General features: G+C 40.2%; 1 protein-coding gene across 1 annotated transcript in view; it reads left to right on the top strand.

The window, feature by feature from the left end:
- The window catches only part of LOC109199350 (nuclear factor 7, brain-like), a 55,323-nt gene that overhangs the window by 13,196 nt on the left and 22,176 nt on the right, over window positions 1-19,951 (top strand). The window contains exon 2 of the mRNA XM_019354650.2: window positions 4,176-4,186. Coding sequence (XP_019210195.1) covers window positions 4,176-4,186 — 11 coding nt within the window. The remainder of the gene's footprint in view (window positions 1-4,175; window positions 4,187-19,951) is intronic.

The following is a 19,951-nucleotide window of genomic DNA, read 5'->3' as shown; positions in this document are numbered from 1 at the left end:
AATCGCTATTCAAATGTCTTGACGAAGTCAAAACCTGGATGGCTTCAAATTTTCTTACCTTCAATGAGGATAAAACTGACATAATTATTTTTGGACCAAGCTGTAACTTCAGTGGCCCAGATTTGGACTTATGTAACTTAATATCTGCTGTTAAAACACACGTAAAACAACTGGGGGTTTTCTTAGATAACAAACTTACATTTGAGAAACAAATTCACTCAGTTGTTCAGTGGTCCTTTTTTAAGTTAAGGTTCCTATCCAAGGTGAGATCATTTTTATCCTTTAAAAACTTGGAACAAGCAATCCATGCGTTTGTCTGTCTCAACTGGATTACTGTAATTCGCTTTATGTTGGTGTCTCTCAGTCCAGTCTGACACAGCTCCAACTTGTATAAAACACTGCACCCCCCCTTTTGACTCGTGTGAAGACACACCAACATATTACTCCGGTGCTTGCCTCCCTTCATTTGCTTCCAGTGCGTTTTAGAATTAAATTTAAAATTTTACTTTTGACTTATAAAGTGCTAAATGATCAGGCACCAGACTATTTGTCTGACCTTTTGCAGTTTTTTTATGCCCTCGAGAGCCTTTCGATCAAGAGTTCACAGAGGAGACCAGGCCTTTGTGGTTCTCCACATTAGACAGGCCCCAACTGTCACTCTTTTAAATCCCATCTTAAAACATATTTTTTCTCTTTGGATTTCTATACTGCATGAGAGTTACCAGTTATTTATTTTTCTTACCCATTGTTGATGTTAATGTCACTTTTGAGTTATTGCTTTGTACAGCACTTTGGTCAACTCTCTGTTGTTATTAAATGTGCTTTATAAATAAAATGATGATGATGATGATGATAATTAATTAAAATGTTTTAACTTCATTCAAGTTAATTTACATTGTCTTTCATTTTAGTTATTTTAACGGTCATTTGTATTAACTTCCATTGTTTTGCATATTAAGTACCTGCTACTTAAAAATATCATTTATTTATTTCAAATATAAGGCGGTCGTTTTTGGAAGGTTTAGATTTGTGGGGTCAATTTGACCACAAACATAAAAGACTTTTGTCTTTCCAAGAAAAGTCAATGGAGTAAAAGTAAAATGTCCTTGTCTTTTATCACATGCAAAATCAAATAGTTTTTGTTGGGTTTTTCTCTTTTGAAAAATTACATAAACATTTTAAAAACAATTTATTACAAAATGATGAATTTACTCAAGCATTAAAAAAAGCCTGCACCAACAGCAAGACTCAACTGACAATTATTTAGCTTTTTAATTATTTAAATGCATTCTGTCTTATAAAAACCCATCTAGTAAGGTAATTTCCTGTCACATGTGGAGGGTCGCTCATTTACAGTTGTTTACTTTTTGAAAAGTGAGTGGGTGGGAGCGAAGTCTCACTGAAAGCCCAGGAACACCGGCCATTAACTGTTGACCATTACCAGTATTATTAGTATCACAGTAAATATACTAATTTTCTTTAGATTTCTATATTTTCCAAGTCAATTTACTGACATGCCAGAAAACCAATTCTAAGCGGAACTAGTAGCTAACACTTAATAAGCAAATACACCAATAAGCTAACTCACCACGGTACCTGAGACACACAAGTTTTTGTAAATGACTGTTTATGGTTTTGTTTCAAGTAAATGTTAATCAAGCAAATGTTGAAAAATAAGGAAAAATGTGATATAGTTCACATAGATTTCATAGTTAGTTAAGAGATAAAGTGACACTTTTGTACGCATTCCTTTTAAGTTACGTTCTAATGTTGCAATACTAAGTACTATTATAGTAAATACTATAACAAATGATTTATACGTGGCAACTTCCAGCTTCTGGTAAACCTTCATGTAGTATAACTATTTGAATGTTTTTTATTTTTCAGTCTTTTTCAGTCATTTGTCTAACAGCCCAGTTTTCACAATAAAACCTGTTTTATTTTTCTCAGGAGGACTTTCCACTCTTCCTCCCCACTCCAGAAAATACTACTTTGTGAACCAGAAAATGACCTGGACCAAAGCTCAGAGTTACTGCAGAGAACACTTCACTGACTTGGTCACCATCTACAACAGCGACATCAACCAACTGCTTCTCTCAATTTCGCCAAGGATTAATGCCTTGTCTTGGACAGGGCTCTATGATGATCGTTACAGCTGGTCCATGGAGGAAAAACTTTTTTATGTTGGCAGTACACATGAATTTCTGATCTGGGCTAACGGCCAACCAGACTGTGTAAATGCAAAGGAATACTGTGTGGCTCTTCAGGGACAAACACAGATGAATGATAGACCTTGTGGAGATTCTTACCCTTTCCTGTGTTACAACGGTAGGAAAAAAGATTTGTTGCCATTGTTACCCTAAAATTTTATGAGATTCATAAAGTATGTTTTTAAAAATTCTTTGTTTCTTTTAATCTTTTACAGCCAGTACTACAAGTTACATCTTAGTGATGGCGAGTCGCTCCTGGTCAGCGGCTCAGTCGTACTGCAGGACATACCACACAGACCTGACCAGTATAAGAAGCAAAGAGGAGAAATCCAACATCACGCTCACTTTGAATGGATCAGGGGTTCAGTATGTGTGGATTGGCCTCTACATGGATCCCTGGGCCTTCTGGTGATAACACAACCTCCACATTCACTAACTGGAGGTCTTCTGTGCCTGATAACTACTTTTCAAACCAATATTGTGGAGCATTTAATTTAATGTCAGGGAACTGGGATGATGACTTTTGTACAAGCAGTAACTATGTTTTCTGTTTCACAGGTGAGGTCCAGAATGCAAACACTGTAAGATCCTGTCATCATGTAAAATACTAATGTTTGTGTTTTATATGTGGTTCATTTTTAGCAGTGACAAAGCAAACAGTGGTGAAAATGAAGCTTCAGTCAGAGGCAGACATGCACAGCACAGAGATCCAGCAGCAGGTTTCACAGCAGGTCAGCAGTTCAATTCAATTCAATTTCAATTCAATTTTATTTATATAGGTAATCACAACAAAAGTCGCCTCAAGGCGCTTTATATTGTACAGTAGATAGTACAATAATAAATACAGAGAAAAACCCAACAATCATATGACCCCCTATGAGCAAGCACTTTGGCGACAGTGGGAAGGAAAAACTCCCTTTTAACAGGAAGAAACCTCCGGCAGAACCAGGCTCAGGGAGGGGCGGGGCCATCTGCTGCAACCGGTTGGGGTGAAAGAAGGAAAACAGGATAAAGACATGCTGTGGAAGAGAGACAGAGATTAATAACAGATATGATTCGATGCAGAGAGGTCTATTAACACATAGTGAGTGAGAAAGGTGACTGGAAAGGAAAAACTCAATGCATCATGGGAATCCCCAGCAGCCTACGTCTATTGCAGCATAACTAAGGGAGGATTCAGGGTCACCTGGTCCAGCCCTAACTATATGCTTTAGCAAAAAGGAAAGTTTTAAGCCTAATCTTGAAAGTAGAGATAGTGTCTGTCTCCCGAATCCAAACTGGAAGTTGGTTCCACAGAAGAGGGGCCTGAAAACTGAAGGCTCTCCCTCCCATTCTACTTTTAAATACTCTAGGAACAACAAGTAAGCCTGCAGTGCGAGAGCGAAGTGCTCTAATAGGGTGATATGGTACTACAAGGTCATTAAGATAAGATGGGGCCTGATTATTTAAGACCTTGTATGTGAGGAGCAGGATTTTGAATTCAATTCTGGATTTAAAAGGAAGCCAATGAAGGGAAGCCAATACAGGAGAAATATGCTCTCTCTTTCTAGTCCCTGTCAGTACTCTTGCTGCAGCATTTTGGATTAACTGAAGGCTTTTCAGCGAGTTTTTAGGACATCCTGATAATAAAGAATTACAGTAGTCCAGCCTGGAAGTAATGAATGCATGAACTAGTTTTTCAGCGTCACTCTGAGACAGGATATTTCTAATTTTAGAGATGCTGCGCAAATGGAAGAAAGCAGTCTTACATATTTGTTTAATATGTGCATTGAAGGACATGTCCTGGTCAAAAATGACTCCAAGGTTCCTCACAGCATTACTGGAGGCCAAGGTAATGCCATCCAGAGTAAGAATCTGGTTAGATACCATATTTCTAAGATTTTCAGGGCCGAGTACAATAACCTCAGTTTTATCTGAATTAAGAAGCAGAAAGTTAGCGGCCACCCAGGTCTTTATGTCTTTAAGACATTCCTGCAGTTTAACTAATTGGTGTGTGTTACCTGGCTTCATGGATAGATAGAGCTGCGTGTCATCTGCATAGCAGTGAAAATTTATGCTATGTCTTCTAATGATGCTGCCTAAGGGAAGCATGTATAATGTAAATAGAATTGGTCCTAGCACTGAACCCTGTGGAACTCCATAATTGACCTTAGTGTCTGAAGAGGACTCTCCATTTACATGTACAAATTGGAGTCTATTAGATAGATATGATACAAACCAGTGCAGTGCAGTACCTGTAATACCTACAGCATGTTCTAATCGCTCTAATAGGATATTATGGTCAACAGTATCGAACGCAGCACTGAGGTCTAGCAGGACAAGCACAGAGATGAGTCCACTGTCAGAGGCCATAAGAAGATCATTTGTAACCTTCACTAAAGCTGTTTCTGTGCTGTGATGAGCTCTGAAACCTGACTGAAACGCTTCAAATAAGCCATTCCTCTGCAGATGATCTGTTAGCTGTTTGACAACTACTCTTTCAAGGATTTTTGATATGAAAGGAAGGTTGGAGATTGGCCTATAATTAGCTAAGACAGCTGGGTCTAGAGATGGCTTTTTGAGTAAAGGTTTAACTACAGCCACCTTGAAGGCCTGTGGTACATAGCCGATTATTAGAGATAGGTTGATCATATTTAAGATCGAAGAATTAATTAATGGCAGGACTTCTTTGAGCAGTTTTGTAGGAATGGGGTCTAAAAGACACGTTGATGGTTTGGAGGAATTAATTATTGAAGTTAACTCAGAAAGATCAATTGGAGAAAAAGAGTCTAACTTAACATCGATGGTACTAAAAGTAGCTGTAGATAATATTACATCTGTGGGATGATTATTGGTAATTTTTTCTCTAATGATAAAAATTTTATTTCTGAAGAAGTTCATGAAGTCATTACTAGTTAACGTTAAAGGGATTGTTGGCTCAGTAGAGCTCTGACTTTTTGTCAGCCTGGCTACAGTGCTGAAGAGAAACCTGGGGTTGTTCTTATTTTCTTCAATCAGTGACGAATAGTAAGACTGCAACTCTGCTTCCTGGTCCCAACTCTGGATAGTCATATTTTGGGGGGTTTAATAAATTGGTCCATATTTCTAGACATGAGAGCTGCTCCATCCAAAGTGGGATGGATGCCGTCTCTCCTAACAAGACCAGGTTTCCTCCAGAAGGTTTGCCAATTATCTATGAAGCCCACATCGTTTCTGGGACACCACTCAGACAGCCAGCAATTTAAGGAGAACATACGGCTAAACATGTCACTCCTGGTCTGAGTGGGGAGGGGACCAGAGAAAACTACAGAGTCCGACATTGTTTTGGCAAAGTTACACACCGATTCAATATTGATTTTAGTGACCTCCGATTGGCGTAACCGGGTGTCATTACTGCCGACGTGAATTATGATCTTACTGTATTTACGTTTACTCTTAGCCAGCAGTTTTAAATTTCCTTCAATGTCGCCTGCTCTGGCCCCTGGAAGACAATTGACTATGGTTGCCGGTGTCTCTAGCTTCACATGTCTGAGAACAGAATCACCAATTACCAGAGTTTGACCCCCGGCGGGTGTGTCGCCGAGTGGGGAAAAACGGTTAGACACATGAACAGGTTGGTGGTGTACCTGGGGCTTCTGTTTAGGATTATGCTTCCTCCTCACCGTCACCCAGCCGCCCTCTTTCCCCAGCTGCTTGGGGTCTGCCGGGGAACAGCTAGCGGGGCCTACGCTATCTTCGGCTGCACCAGCTACAGGGGCCTGGCTAGCTACGGGTGAATGAAGGGTACGAAGCCGAATCTCCAATTCAGTAATCCTGGCCTCCAGAGCTGCAAATATGCTACATTTGTTACAGGTATCATTACTGCTAAAGGAGGCCGAGGAGTAACTAAACATCTGACACAATGAGCAGGAAAGTGCAGGAGGGACAGGTGAAGTAGCCATGGTGCTAACGAGTCAGCTACGAGCTAAGCTAAGCTAGCGAAACAGTAAAGAGACAGTGAGTGAATACTTTGGCTATAAATTAGGTAGTGAGTACACAGAAAGGGTGATTCAGATGAAGCACGTTAAGATGATACTATGAAAAAGGAATGTGTCAACAACACAAACTTGACACAAGTTCAAACCATGCTTCGTGTTTTTCATCATCTGCACATTTTGTCCAGCTGTCAGGCCTCATGCTGTCAGAAGGACCGACAGACTTCAGGATTCGTTGGAGGAAAGTCCAGAGTTACCATGACGACCAGTTCAAGAAGCAGGATGTGGACGGTGGCTGCAAAACTGAAGTCTGACTGGACTGAACCACTTCATGTGTGAAGTTAACAACATGCTGTGCTGAGCTGTCTCATCCTTTAAATCTTTCAATATTTCAGAGTGTAAAGTTCCACCAACAGCTCATTTGTTCAGCTGCAGTTGTAGTTTGGTAGAAATTCTTTAATCAGAGGTCCACTCACCAGTTTTCCTGATAGGCTCTAGTCTCTTGTTTTGTTTTGCAGCATCTCTTTCAAAACTTTAGACACTGTCCTTCTGTGGACGTCACCACACAGGCTTTGTCTGTGTGCAGTTTATTAGGATCCATAGTTCTGCTTCATTGTGACAGCAACCTCTGCTGAAGAAAGAAAACATTGTACTGTTTATGTCCTGTTTCTACTTCTACTGTTTGATAACTGTAACAGCCATAAATAACAATCCCAAACCTTACCTGATATAAATTAGGGTCATCGTTTTCAGTGGAGTGCAGTTGCAATGCATGCTGGATGTCCTCGTATCTGACACTTTAACTTGATTGTCACTTTGGAGGAGCAGACAAACTCACAGAGACCTAACTGTAGTAAGCAGAGCAGGTGATGGGTAAAGTTCGTGCTGGTGTTACTACCATAGTTACTGTTGCGATCTTAGTTTTTGACTTGTATTTTCTCCTTTGGTGACATGTTTGTCTATTTTTTTTGTAGCATTCAGCTTTCTTCATGTAATATTTTAAAGGGTTTTTATGTGTTCTGTTTCTTTATTTCATGTTTTTTGTGTTACCAGTAATAAAACAGCAATTTGATTGAAAATGATACATCCTTCTAGGCAGGTATACAAAAAGTAACACAAAGCAAGAGATACGTATTTAAGAAAAATATGGAAACATGCAGATTTATCAGGAGCTTTTTTTGCCTTGTGTAGCTCCTTTTCTTATTTAATAATATTATTTGACTATAGAACATTTACATCTTGCCCACACTGACAATTTTGTTTGTTTCATTAGCTTAGCAGGAATGAAGTCAAGAAAATAAGGACTATTTTTCTATTATAAATGAATGAGTACTTTGATGGTTTTTACAGGTAATAAATCAGGTAACATTGTTACAGATCCATGAACGTAACAATTTTTGACGCTAAAGTTTTTGTTTCCTTGTTTTTTTTCTCTCTGTAAGTTTGAGGTTGCTGTTAAAATCAGAGGTATACAAATGTAAAAAAAGCCTGAATGTGATTTCTACAATCTAAAAAAAGAGCAGCTCTATTGGAAACAGGAAGGTTGAGAAAAGAGACCAGACTGAAAACTCCAGAGAAACTTATCTGGAGTGGGCTACAGGATCCATGCTGGTTGCATCGTTCTGTCAGGGCTCTGTGTGCAGGCGGGCAGAGATGAGGATCCAAATGCAGGACTCAGACACTGAGTTGCAACTCAAAAAAACAACATGAACTGAGCAAAGGTAGTGAACACAGAAACACACAGGCAAGTCTGAGGGTGAGACGCGACAGAGAGCAAAGGCAAACACAGGGCTTATATACACAGGGGAGTAATCAGGGAATGGAAAACTGTGTTGGTCAAGTTACTTGAAAAACGTAATCAGTAACTAATTACTGATTACTTCCCAAAAAAGTAATCCCGTTACTTTGCTGATTACTTATTTTCAAAAGTAATTAGTAACTTAGTTACTTTTTAAAAACATGATTTACACCATGAATAGGTGATAAAGCAATAGATCTTTCAGCCCAATTTTACTTTTTCTGCATAATCCATCCTATAAAATGTAATCAAAAGACTCTTTTTAAAACTTGCTTTATTAGTTTTAATCTTTTAACTTTATGTGTCAAGCAAACATTAAATTATATTCAACATTCTCTGACTGGAAGAAATTTGTTTAACATTTAAACCTATTTTCTGCATATTCCAGCATATAGAATAAAATAGCTTTTTGTGTTTACACTCACTCTTTCAAATAGATGCAAGTAAAACACAGCAGAAAATAAATAAAATCAAAGACTAGCGGTCCTGTTGCTCTATTTTCACCTGTAAAGCAGAAGTGGGGTAGGCGGAGGTTTGCCCTGGTGCAGGTGTGCCGCAGCGGTCAGTGGAAGAATCCGCGAGTTTCTCTGTGAATTTCACATTCCAGTGGCAGCGTATTTAATGCTGATGTAGCTGGATGGGCTACTCGCCTTTCTTTCTCTCTCTCTCTCTCGCTCTCGCTCGCTCTACCGCCCTCGCTCTCTCCTGCGCTCGCTCTCTTGGCTGCGCAACTGGGTTAATTGGGAACCATAGCTGGACTGGCCATCTGCCCCGTGGGCCGATGGTGATTTTTCGTTTTTATGGGCCGATGTTTTTTTTGTTTTGTTTTTTCGTTTTTTTCCCATAACGGTATAAACACTGAAAGGTGGTGGATTGGCCAGATGCTGGGAGATGTGTAAAAATAACTCAGTTGTTTGGTGGTGGCTATTGCGGAGCTTCCACAGATTCAGTAACATTAGCAAGTGGTGGAGGCCAGCAGATGCAACACGCTGGCAGGTGGATGACAGAAAGGCAGGAGGAGCAGAGACCCGAGGCGGTGAACTGAACTTCAGGTAAGAAGTTATGACCTGCAGTCTATCTGGGTCAGATATAAACCAAGTTTAGGTGGAGTTTATTTTCGTTATGCTGACCTTTTACAGTCAGTTACAATAACTCGTACTGCGTACTAGCTAGCATGATGGAGTTTATATACTGCTGGGCGGGTGCTTTGATATTACTGATGTTGAACTTGTTTTATCTTATTTTATTTATAAGGTTAGTCAGTGGCGGTCCTAGCCCGTTTGGCGCCCTGGGCAAACCCCCCCTCTGCCGCCCCAGGCCCCGCCCACAGACCCCGGCCAGGCCCTGCCCCCAACACACACAAAACCTATTAAGGATTTTAGGTTAACATATTTTATTGTAAAAACTTTTGTTGGAACCATGCTGAATTTAACCAACAATTTAACCAACATTACAGTCACATAACAACTTACATTGGTGCATGAACTCCACTACTACTGAGAGTCACTGCTCACCTAATGCGGAGTTTTTAATGGTCAAATGCAGACCTTACTATCTCCCCAGAGAGCTCACTTCGATCATACTCACTGCAGTATATATTCCCCCCCGACGCTAATGCTAGGTTGGCCATGAAAGAACTTTCTGCAGCCATTAACAAACACCAGAATAAACACCCCGAGGCTGCTTTTATTGTTGCTGGCGACTTCAACCACACCAACTTAAAGACAGTCCTCCCCAGATTCCACCAACATGTCTCCTGCCACACCAGAGGAGACAAGACTTTAGACCATGTTTATTCCAACTTGGCTGGAGCCTACAAAGCAACACCCCTCCCCCACATTGGACAATCGGACCATCTCTCCCTGTTCCTCACACCTAGGTATTCACCACTCATCCAACGTGTGAAACCTGCTGTGAGGACAATTAAAGTGTGGCCAGAGGGGACAGACGCAGTGCTCCAGGACAGATTTAAAAATACAGACTGGAATATGTTCACCCACACAGACCTGGACCAGTACGCCTCATCTGTACTGGATTACATCTCCGAAACCACAGACAGTGTCACCACCCAGAAACGGATCACCATGTACCCCAACCAGAAGCCTTGGATGAACCGGGATGTTCGTCTCCTCCTGAAGGCCCGCAACACCACCTTTAGGTCAGGAGATGCACACGCCTACAGTACAGCCAGGGCTAATCTAAAGAAGGGCATCAAAAAAGCCAAACACCATTACAAAAAGAAGGTAGAAGAACACTTCTCCAACTCCAACCCCCGACGCATGTGGCAAGGACTCCAGACCATTACAGACTACAGGACCACCAAACCCTCCCCCACATCCTCTGATGCCTCCTTCCTCAACGAGCTCAACAACTTTTATGCTCGTTTTGAGCGAGGGAACCCCACAACCACAACCAAAACAGACACGACGCCAGACCACCAACCTCTGACTCTCTCCCCCACCGATGTAGGAGCAGTGCTGAGCAGGATCAATGTCCACAAGGCTGCAGGTCCTGATGGTATCCCCGGGCGTGTTCTCAGAGCGTGTTCTGGGGAGCTTGCAGGAGTGCTCACAGACATATTCAACCTGTCCTTGGCCCACGCTGTGGTACCGGCCTGCTTCAAATCCACCTCCATTGTCCCGATACCCCAAAACTCCAACCCATCTAGCCTCAATGACTACCGCCCAGTAGCCCTCACCCCCATCATCACTAAGTGCTTAGAGCAGCTGGTCTTAGCACACTTCAAATCCTGTCTCCCCCCCACCCTGGACCCCCACCAATTTGCATACCGCCAGAACAGGAGCACAGAGGATGCAGTCTCCATCGCACTGCACTCTGTCCTCTCACACCTGGACAACAACAACACCTATGCCAGAATGCTGTTTATAGACTTCAGTTCAGCATTCAATACAATCCACCCCTCACAACTCATCAGGAAACTGACAGACCTGGGCATCAGTTCCCTCATCTGCAAATGGTTACTGGACTTCCTGACCAACCGCCCCCAACATGTCCGACTGGATAACCGCTGCTCATCAACAATCACAATGAACACCGGTGTACCACAAGGCTGTGTGATGAGCCCTTTCCTCTACTCCCTCTTCTACGGTGGCCCTGAAGTGCAAACCACAAAAACAAATCACAAAATGCACAACAAATTGAAAAGCGCAAAAACAAATTGAAAAGCGCAAAAACAAATTGAAAAGCGCAAAAACAAATCTCTTACCGCAAAAACAAATTTACTTAGCGCAAAAACAAATTGAAAAGCGCAAAAACAAATTGAAAAGCGCAACAACAAATCACAAAACGCAAAAACAAAAACCAAACCGGAAGAGGTAGGTACCAATGCTGCAACAACAGGCATCACTGATTGGATGATGGATCCAGTAGCCTTTTGAACCGGAAGTTGTTCTGCCGAACGTGGTTATGAGAAAGAGCAGTCAACGGCTGTATCCCAATTCAGGGTCTGCAGCCTTAAAGTACGCAGCCTCAACGATCCTCAAGGGCCGCGTACTTAAAAACGCTAAGGCCGGAAGTGCGAGGCTTGTGAAATGGGACGGTCTAGCCTCCGTCGCGCTGCCCAGGTTGCCTAGCAACCATAACACCAACCGCTGGAAATGTTTCATACAGCTTTGACGGAAATGAAGGAGAACATATTTTGTTCGTGTGTTTGTTTCTACACGAGCTTTGTGTGATTTAATACGTATCTGAGGCTGAGACCACAGGACTGTAAAATATGATTGCTGGCCTTCATATCTGTACTGAACAGTCATTTAAGATTAGCTAGTAAATAACAATTAGCTAATGTTGTTCATGAGACTAAAGTCAGTGTAAATATGATATGGCCAATATCATAGTTATTATATTAATCATAAGTTATTACAGCAGTGAGTTTGAACTCTCAAATCAAATCACTTCTATTGTCACATCACATGTGCAGGTACACTGGTACAGCACATGTGAGTGAAATTCATGTGAGTGAACTCTGTGTCTAATACTGAGCTTCAGTAAAGATTCAAGTTGCAGTTATTTATATGTCCTATCACCTTAAATCTTCACTCAAAGACAAGTATCTTTGACAGTGTATATGTAGATGTATTATATATAAGAGACAAATATTGTCCGTGTAATATGTTGGCATTACTAAATTTGGCTCAATGCTTACATATATTTATAAAAAGGAAATGTACGAGCTGTGATAACTGTCTGATAGAATGAAGAGTAGACTGATATATTAAATATCCCTTTATTGGGTGAGAAAATCAGACCATGTCATAACTGCTTTAAGTCATACAGAACAGATATCAGAGCCTTAAACAGGCTGACTTCTGCTAAATGGGTCAAACTGGGCAGAAAGTAAACAAACACATAACATCCTTATAGAATATGATGTAACACTATAGATCAACTTACCTCAGACTATATAAAGCATATAAACAATTACAGCAGTAGTAATATACCTATAGCTTTTTTGCCCCCCCCCCACCCGCACCCCCTACCCCACACCCCACCCGCATCCCCCTCCCCTATCCCCCTCCGCGTTCATGTGTGCGCGTGAACGGACTTTCCATGTGCATGTGCGCGTGAACGGACTTGTGAGTTCAGGGGTCATATGAGTTTACATGTGTTTAATAGCGTTTTATTTAATGAAACCATTATGTGTTTTAATTAAACTCTTTTTAAAGGATTGTATAGGTCTCAGAGTTCTGTTATTTAGACATAGATGATTTAGTTTAACTAGTTTAGGGGTATTTTGCTTTTTTTCTTTAGGGCTCTGAAACACACAGAGGCTAATAGTTTTTAAACAGAAAGTTTTTTCCACCTTCTAAAAAACACATATTCACACGCAGCATTTAATTTAACTAGTTTAGGAGCATTTTGCTTTTTTCTTTAGGGCTCTGAAACACACAGAGGCTAATAGTTTCAAACAGAAAGTTTTCCACCTTCTAAAAAACACATATTCACACACAGCATTTAATTTAACTGTTTTAGGAGCATTTCAAACAGAATACCACAAACAGCAGGCATTCCTTTAGAAATAAACAGGGATTCTTAATTCTGCAACAGCTAGACAGAGGGGGGGGGTTACAGTTAGACCCCCTACAGTCAGCAGAAGAGGTCATCCTTATCAAGAGCATCTCAACTGTACTGCCATAGTTTTCAATACAAACAGCCTCCTTTATCTTATGCCAGGTCCATCGGAGCCACCATAGCTTTTTCACCTTTTATCATGCCATTACACTTTCTACTGACCATCCTCCAAACATGCATCACCTTTTGTTTACACCTTTATCTCTGCATCTCAGAGGCCAGCTGAAACCAAGCCCCACACCTATATAAAAACGCCCTAATCAAACACCCTGTATTTTTCCTCACTACTTTACAACGGTCATTGAGAGCATAACATTTTCGTTCATCAGCACGAGCATTTTACTTTTAATTTAACTAGTTTAGGAGCATTTTACTTTTCTTTACCGCTCTGAAACACACAGAGGCTAATAGTTTTCAAACAGTGTCACAAATAACATGTATTCCTTTAGAAATAAACTGTGATACTTCTAAAAACAAACAAACACATATTCTTTCCTCATGACTAGCCAATTCACCATTTTATTTAAATATCTGAATTTTCGGAATGATGATCCAAGCGGGACACAGAGGCTGCTAGTTTAACGCACCAGAATGCAAATATAAATAAAAGCATGACTATCCTGAGAGCTAGCTGCAGCGACACCTTTCTTTCAGACGGATGCCTGGATGTGCGTTGGAGCCGACTGTGCTACCCGCACACAGCGTTTCTGACCTACCGGCGCTGCTTATACAACAGAGAAAAGCAACAATACAGCGTGTTTCTCTGCTCCAAGACATCGGGGGGCCTTTCACACGGTAAGCATGTCTGTTATACCCAGCGCATAAATGTCTGCATGTCAGTGCTGATTATACAAACCCTGTTTAAAATGTGACACATATGTTGTCCGAAAACAAATCCTCTAAATTTGCAAAGTTACTGATTTAAAAATATATTTTCGAATTTTTAGTTGCATGTCAAACACACGATAGACTCTTGAGCGTATTTATTTATATAGCTACATTCACAACGGTACAACCATGCTAAATAAAAGATGCCCAAGCACCAAAGCACTCTAATGCAAGCCTCTAAACTACATGTTGATAAGTGCATGAAGTTAACCTCTGCAGCTGAAAACAGTTTGTATCCGCACTCTGAGGGTCTGCTGAATTGATTTTAATATTGCGCTTTTTCACGAACTGCAGATGATGAATTCCTCTTTATTGGACATAGTGTCCTTAAGCTATTGTTGCTCATACTTACAGAGTTCCCTAGCTACTTCTTTACTATGTCAGTAAACTTTTCGAAAAGGAAGGTGTTGTAGATTTAAAGAAACATCCTAATTGAAGCAAAGGCAAAAAATTGGAATGATTTTTATGTGACTGTTCATATTAAAGCCAACAACAAGTGAAAATCCAAAACCGACTCCAATGCTTTGTATTAATGATCTCCCCCTCTCTCTCTCTCTCTCTGCGTGTGTGTGTGTGTGTGTGTGTGTGTGTGTGTGTGTGCGTCTGTGAGTGTGAGTGTGTGTGCCCTCACAGAAGGAAGGTCACAGCAGGAGCTTTTTCAAACGCGTTTCCAATCATTTTTACAAGAAGTGTAGCTCATACAATGGTATTATTGTATTATTTGCGATACTTTATAAATATGAAACTCTAAAGATTTGGAGTTCATGCAAATTGTGAAACAAGAATCTAAATATTTTGTGTCACAATGATTTCTATAAAAGCATGTTGTTTATGGGCATAATGTAACAAATCTTTTGTGGCCCTATTAATAGTCAATGGTAATTGAAGAGGAAGCTGAACCCAGGCTCTGGGCATTTTCATGACAAGTGACAGCGCAGACATCTACTAATGAGAGAACATGTTTTATCATCATAAACACGGTGATATGAAGCATCGTTAAAGTGTCACTTCAGTAATGTTGACTCATGTTTTTTAATAGATGACTTTAAAACACTAAACTCTCATTTCTGCGGTTTATTTTAAGTTTACAGAATATAACATGTGGTAAGACGATGAGTTTTACTTCTCACTGTCCGTGTTATGTGTATCTATTTATCATGTATGCTACTTTGCTCTGTGGACTGTAAAATGTTTCATTGTGTTCATGAAATAAACCAGACTTTCGCCGTCTGCATCTTTTACTGTTTTTCTGCTTTTGTTCACTCCAAGTTTGACAAACCCACAGACATCCAGAGTTAACTCGCTAACAATGTGGAGCAGTCTCAGTGTATTTAGCTGCTTTTTCCCTAAACACAACCAACTGAGAGAAACGCTTGTAGTCCTCACTTTGGTCATTTGAACGCTGAAGGAGATTTGTTCCATAGACACCTTATACTAGTATTTCCTGCACTTAATCCATCACTATGTTCTATTAAAATTCAGATTCCTTTTATAGTTTGCAGTGAAATTTGTTAAACCGTTGCTTAATGTGACAGAAGTACACGTCACTCTTTACTAACACATTTGTAGATAAGTTTATTGCTGAACCACACAGCTAGCAGTCTCACTCACTCTCTAGGTTTTGAAGTTTTGTGTGTGTGTAATGGTTTAGTCTATCAAACCTTACCCTTTTCTCCCCAGTATCACAACAGTATGACTCCCAAAGTACGGATCAGTAAACAACCAATGATTCTAAAGCCAGAACAGAAAGATACAGTTGGAAGATGCATGATTGCGTTTTTATGACGCATAGTAAAACTACCCCCTCTTCTTCTCTGTGTTGTTGTTGTTCTTGTGTGTGTGTGCGCCTTAGAAGTCAAATAATACATTAGCCACACTTAAAAAAACAAAAAACATCTGAATTTCATTTAGAACTGAGATTCTAAGTTGTAAGCAGAAATCTTATGCTCAGCCACAAACGTGTTTCCCCACTTTCACAATGCTGAGGTGTCAAATCCACAACCCCCAACAAATGGTTTGCTACACGCGGGTGTGAAGGGCAAGCTTTACTTACACAGCCTCACACACAGTAGATTTTTAAAGTTTTTTGGGGACAATGGTTTAGCCACAGATGTAACTTCTACTTTTGATAAAGACCACTCCAACTGTTTATTTCTTAAGAAATTAAGCATCTTTATTAAGCTCTCATTTATACATGTCTACACAATAATAGACACTGTGTGCTCTGTGACATTATAGTCTTCTACTTCAGCGTTCATTGGTTTGCATTTTAAACTCCCAACCTTTCAGGTTGTTATGAACGACTTATATTTCTAACATTTTGTGATATAAAAGTGAACCATGTGGGTTTTTTTAATTTTCTGTGTGACGGAATGACTTAAGACACGAGTTATTTAAACAATTCTAAATGAAAGTGTGATGGCCATAGTGCTTTATGCTGGGCCAAATATGTTAAGGATAATGTTTATCAATGTAAAATTGCAAAGAACCTTTGAATAGATTATAACATTTTGTAAACAGTTACCTCAGAACCTGTACTGTCAGCCCTATGTATGTAAGGTGAAACTTTCCACAGTACTTACACTTAAGTAACTAAACACATAAAGTCACCCTTTACCAATAATCCACTGCTCTTTGAAAAAAGTAGCACAAACAGACAACTGACTCAGCAATGATGAGTAGAGCTACCCGAGGCCGAGACTCAAGCAGAAGAAAATTAAAAGTTTTGGTTTTTGCGGCTCGAAAAATTAAAGAAAGTATGTTTAATAATTCAACAAGACCTACACTTTCAACACACGTACATTCAAATTTTGGATCAGACTAACATCGATGTTGTTCAATAGTTTTTATCCGTTCAAAAAAGCCATTTTACGGCTTTAATGTTTCCAGCTGATAAGGAGAATGAGTGCATTTCATCAAATGGGCGTCCAAAGGCTTTAAACATCCGCTTTGTCTGTAAAGACAGTATCAAACTACAGAGCATTGTTTTTACTAAAATTCAACATTTTCAGATGAAAATTTGGCTGCTTTTTTTCACTGTAACACCCCCCTCAATGCCATTTTTAGGATATTCTCGGTGATCCCATTTTTATCATATTTATGCTTTTGGGACTGAGGGTATCTAATACGTACGTCGTCACAGTGTATTGTACTACCAACTGTGAGGGCTCTGCTTTTGCTTTGAGCAGACTGTTTTTTATTTTGTCTCCTGAGTGTGTGTTTTTCAAACGAGATCCTCCTCCTCAGTTTGATTTTGTTACCACAAACTTTGTGTAAAGTTCACAACAGAGGTAAAGAGATTTAAACACCCCAGTTTGAGGAGGCAGGGGTTGGACCAGCTGCACAGGGCAGGTGAAGCAGAGAGTGTCAGGGGAGATGTACAACAGAAGCAGAGGGAACATTTTACAAGATGATAAATGGCACATTTAGGTGATTAAGGATTTGTTGACAAGATTAAAAGACACGTCCGTCAGAGTTCAACAACATTACAGTTTGATTAAATAAAAAGTTTTAAACTACACAAGGTTCATTTTCTCCTCTGATAGTAATCATATTAAACATGTCAAGAAAGAAAGAGTACAAAGAAAAATAGTAAATGTGTGTCTAATTCAACTCTTCCTGTGAACCTTATATGGTGAACCTTATATGGCGATGGCCAGAGGGGCCGATGGCGCGATATGGCAGCCTAGCCTCTGTCAGCCTGCCCCAGGGCAGCTGTGGCTACAACAGTAGCATGCCTCCACCTGTGTGTGAATGTGAGAGTGAATGAATAGTGGCATTGTAAAGCAATTTGGGTGCCTTGAAAAGCGCTATATGAAATCCAATCCATTATTATTATTATTATCATTATTATATCATCCCTTAATATGTTCGGTGTTACAAACTTGAAGAATCAGAGAAAAGAGCATCAGACATTAATCTAATCAGTTTTCAGCCTGCATTCATTCATATTGAAAAGTTGGAAATCTTCCCTGCTAGACCAAAGTGTAGCGTTTAACACCGTTGGCCATAACATTTTATTACAGCTATTATTAAATGGAGAGGCCTCTTCACACACTGAGGTTAATTATGAAGCTCCACAGGCTTCTGTGCAAAGACCAGTTCTGTTTACATTATACATGCTTTAGAAGACATAGCGTACATTTTCACTGCTATGCATATGATACCCACTTTTATTGGTTAAACTGCCGGGATGTCTTAGACACATAATGAGCTTTAATTTTCTGCTTCTAAGTTCAGATAAAACTGAGGTTATTGTAATGGGTTGTAAAAATCTTAGAAACACTGTGGCTAACAAGATCCTTACTCTGGACGGCATTGAGCCGTCTGTTGTAGTCATTTGGCACATTATAAGTAAAATTGAAGCACACAATCCCGTCGCACAACATCAACATTTATTTATATACAAAAATAAAAATGCTTTTTTACAGAAAAGAATTGTAACTTCATATTTTATCAACGATTACGTGGGTACATGTTTTTTAAAAAGGCACTAAATGTTGGATACATTGTTTGGTAAAATGCAGGTTACACGTTTTAAGAAAGAAAAAAATCAGTCTTTCAGAGAAAACATTAGCAGTCTCCTTTGTAACACTCTGTGACCAGCCACAGCTGTCCGATTTTCACCACATCCTGCCCCACCAGATCGTCGTACACATCAGTGATGGCGTCAAAGACTTTCCTTTCCGATTTCAGTTCGTGCAAGAGAGTTTCCACCACCATGCGGACTTTGACGTCGTCCATTTTGATGTTACGAGCAATCAGAAGCCGTTGAATAGATGGAATGAAACGAGGGGTGAGGAGGCTTTTTCTGATGCTGTGATAATTTTCAGCGTAAAAGTCATCCTCCAAGACTTGCACACACGCGTGTTGTTTCTGGCTGGGTTGTTTAATCTTACAGCTGCTGCATTCGTCGGTGCGGTACCTGTTGATTACTAGGTTGACTAGATGATACACCGCGGTTTTCACGGTATCGATGAAAAAAGAAGATGCCCAACCGTCAAGCTCGTCGGCTTGCTGCTGCTGCTTCTCCAAGGGGCGATAGTAACCGGGCGTGTCGGGTACTATTGTACCCTCGTCCGCAGAACTTTCCTCCTCCTCAGTGTGGCGCAGGGCTGTAGAGGCCATACTTCTGGTTTTTGAGCTAAAAAAAAAAGGTTTGAAGGAATGAGACGGCGGTGTTCTTTTTAAAATAACAGGAGGGGGCGTGATCTGGAAGTGGGTTGATCTTAAAGGGTACGGGTAGGAGTGGCAGCAATTTTCATAAACCGTAGAGTTGGCCACTGTGTCTCTCTAGCAGTTGCCACTTTGGAAAAGAAGGGTAATTCTCATCTGTTGGGCTTGAAATTCTCCATGATAATGGCATCTTCCAGCCCTTCTGCTCAATCAACCACCAAAGTGGCCAAATGACTACAACAGGCGGCTCAATGCCGTCCAGAGTAAGGATCTTGTTAGCCACAGTGTTTCTAAGATTTTTACGACCCATTACAATAACCTCAGTTTTATCTGAACTTAGAAGCAGAAAATTAAAGCTCATTATGTGTCTAAGACATCCCGGCAGTTTAACCAATAAAAGTGGGTATCATATGCATAGCAGTGAAAATGTACGCTATGTCTTCTAAAGCATGTATAATGTAAACAGAACTGGTCTTTGCACAGAAGCCTGTGGAGCTTCATAATTAACCTCAGTGTGTGAAGAGGCCTCTCCATTTAATAATAGCTGTAATAAAATGTTATGGCCAACGGTGTTAAACGCTACACTTTGGTCTAGCAGGGAAGATTTCCAACTTTTCAATATGAATGAATGCAGGCTGAAAACTGATTAGATTAATGTCTGATGCTCTTTTCTCTGATTCTTCAAGTTTGTAACACCGAACATATTAAGGGATGATATAATAATAATAATGGATTTCATATAGCGCTTTTCAAGGCACCCAAATTGCTTTACAATGCCACTATTCATTCACTCTCACATTCACACACAGGTGGAGGCATGCTACTGTTGTAGCCAC

The sequence above is a fragment of the Oreochromis niloticus genome, linkage group LG3 (genome assembly GCF_001858045.2).
Source record: "Oreochromis niloticus isolate F11D_XX linkage group LG3, O_niloticus_UMD_NMBU, whole genome shotgun sequence".
In the NCBI taxonomy this organism is placed as follows: domain Eukaryota; kingdom Metazoa; phylum Chordata; class Actinopteri; order Cichliformes; family Cichlidae; genus Oreochromis; species Oreochromis niloticus.
This window is presented reverse-complemented; position numbering and strand designations above follow the sequence as displayed.